The sequence below is a fragment of the Cynara cardunculus genome, assembly GCF_001531365.2.
Source record: "Cynara cardunculus var. scolymus isolate 2C chromosome LG 3, CcrdV1, whole genome shotgun sequence".
Taxonomy (NCBI): domain Eukaryota; kingdom Viridiplantae; phylum Streptophyta; class Magnoliopsida; order Asterales; family Asteraceae; genus Cynara; species Cynara cardunculus.
Window position 1 is genome coordinate 28487133 of NC_037530.1, and position 2812 is coordinate 28489944.

At 32.9% G+C, this 2812-nt stretch overlaps 1 protein-coding gene across 1 annotated transcript in view; it reads left to right on the plus strand.

Annotated features, from left to right (window-relative positions):
- The first annotated feature begins 233 nt into the window (after positions 1-233).
- The window catches only part of LOC112509106 (cytochrome P450 CYP82D47-like), a 4967-nt gene continuing 2388 nt past the window's right edge, over positions 234-2812 (plus strand). Inside the window, exon 1 of the mRNA XM_025113975.1 lies at positions 234-350. Within this exon, the coding sequence (XP_024969743.1) occupies positions 234-350 (117 nt within the window). The remainder of the gene's footprint in view (positions 351-2812) is intronic.

The window sequence follows — 2812 nt, forward strand, 5'->3', positions numbered from 1 at the left end:
TGTTATTTTGTTAAAATAATAATTTAGTTAACAGAACAAGTTAGTTTTTTAGTAAAACAACTGTTAAAGCTGTTATATATTAAGTACTCGTCCTATTTCGATCAGTTTATTCCATTTCTTGTCTATCTAATTTGTTAATAAAAATTGAAATAATCACTATAAACTACATTTTTCTTTATAAATTAAGCATGCCTTGATGAGAATAATATTTTTCACAAAATAAATGTATTACAATGGGTGACTATATGACAAAGCAACGACGTCATGGAAGATGTCTACATCACACAACATTACCTGACGAACTCACACAACATGTCTGCACTTACGGCGTAGACAAGCTCACAAAACATGTTCGTCTTTACAAAATCATACCATAGTACATTCCCATTGACACACAAATACACAAAACACATATTATAAAAATATCGAACTTTTCACGCACATATAGCATATCAAAAATCTCGAGAAACTTCAATCAAGCTTGTGAATAAATATAAATAAGGCATGCAACCATTTTAAAAAATAAATCACGTGTAACTCACTGTATAAGTCGTAGTCCAAACCGTTCTCTGAAGAGGCTTGTGTCTCCCGATTGGCGTCGAACTATTTTGTGATGTACAACACCGTCGACTCTCATTTCATCATGCACCGTTGCCTTTACTCACAATAGTTCTTCTTCTCGACCCCAAAATTTACATAAGACTACAAAACTCCCATTTTATAATAAGTCATCGGCAGTTTACAGAATATGAAATGATAAGACATGATTAACACGGCTGGCGTAAAAGTCCAAATGATGCCCAATTAAAAACATCCAAGTGCGGTAATTTACAATTGCCTAGCTTTTTCCTTCATAGACTGAGAGACACATTAGTGTTTTTTTAGTGACTTAAGGTATTTGCCTATGAAATTAGCTAGTGCATGACTTCGTTAGTCAATCATGTGTTTCATATAATAATATTTAGGGTCTTGAATAATGACAATCATGAGTTTCATATGTAAAATTGCAAAGTTAAGGGAGACCAGTCAAGTGAATTAGCTATTGCACATTCAAGTGAGGGCAAATCATCACTTAACTACTGCATATTTATAGGTTTGTTCAACTATATTATATTTGCTGAAATTGTGTTAATATACATCAAAATCTAATGGGATTAGAACAAAAAGCGGTGGATGATAACTTGAATATTAATCACAKAATGAAGAACTAAAACTCTAGAGATAGGCTTGATTGATTCGATGAACAACTAGATCAATTAATAACAATAGTATTCATTTAACTTTAAAMAAACATAAGAAGTATAGAATTTATGCCATGAACAGCAAAACTTCAGTTGAAACCCATGAACAAAAAAACTTATTTGTGCAGTTGAAGAGTCAATCTAAGAGAAATAAACAATGCAAGCTTCTGAAAGTTTCTGCAACAAATTACTTTCCTCTACCTCTTTTCTCGTACCTAGGTTGGGATTAAAGAAATAAGGAATATCAATCTTACTACCAGGGTACAGATAATTTTGATGACATACACAACAACTTACCATGAAATGCATAATGAACCTATTGTCGACAAGAAACAAGTTTTTATGGTTTTGGCTCTTGCTATGTAATGAATAAAATTTTAACATTTGGGTAAACCTAAACTAAACAAGATAAGTTAAATGACCCTAACCTAAACTAAACAAATAAACAAAATAACCCTAATCTAAACAAAAGATCAAATCTTCAAATAACAATCTCAATCATCAGACTTTGAGCGGTCGAGAGTCGAGAGTAGAGAGGCGAGAGTCGACTGCCGAGGAACAAGAGGTTTATAGTCTTATAGACATTTTTAGGTCAACCAGTCAACCACCCAACAATTAACAAATGGTAGAATGGCAGCAAAAGGCATGGATTTCAATTAGGATTTAGGCATACATGATACATTAACATTATATATACAGACATACGGTGAATCAGTGATACAGTAACAATACTAGAAACACAAATGACAAACCACAAAGGACCAACTTCACAGCTTCATACTTAGGTTTTTCAATCAAACAAGAATTAGAAACATAAGAAATGAAATAAGTAAAGTAAATAACCCTAACCTCACAAGCCACAATATACGAGAGCGAGAGGCCGAGAGCCGGTCGATAGTCGAGACTCGAGAGAGGCAGAGAGGGAGAGCGAGAGCATATTGAGTCAAGGCCGATTGCGATTTCGATTCATGAATCATGAATTGGTTTCTGTTCCTGAGTTCGTCCGTGAGCGAGGCGAGAGGCGAGGGAGGACAAATTGAGTGAAGGCCAATTGAGATTGAGATGGTAGTGGACTGATAAAATTATTTTTAGGCCCAAGTCAAAATTGAACCTATACATGTATATTGGGCTTCAGAAAATTTGATAAGGGTGTAAAATGAAAATTTTAAAAAGAAATGATATAAAGTAAATTAATTATCTAATTACAGGGATATGAAATGTAAATTTAAAATTAAAATTTTAAAAAATTCGGTGAATGTGAGGGTGTGAATGAGGGAAAGATGTGAGAAGGAGAGGGTGGGAAATAACGTAAGGAGGTGGGGGGATATCAACCCCTTATTTTATATAGAATCGTAGCACAACATCTTGCCTTCTATTTTAAGGCGACTATATGATAAATTCAAGAAGATAAGGTCCCCAATGGTCCCCAATGTTATAAATAACATTTAAGGGTATTTTTAATATCGAGATATAATAAAATGAAATATTAATTTGTTCAGCATTTTTTGAAAAAATATCAGAATATAGTAAAAAAACTAATAGTAAATTATTTATATATTTTTATTAAATTA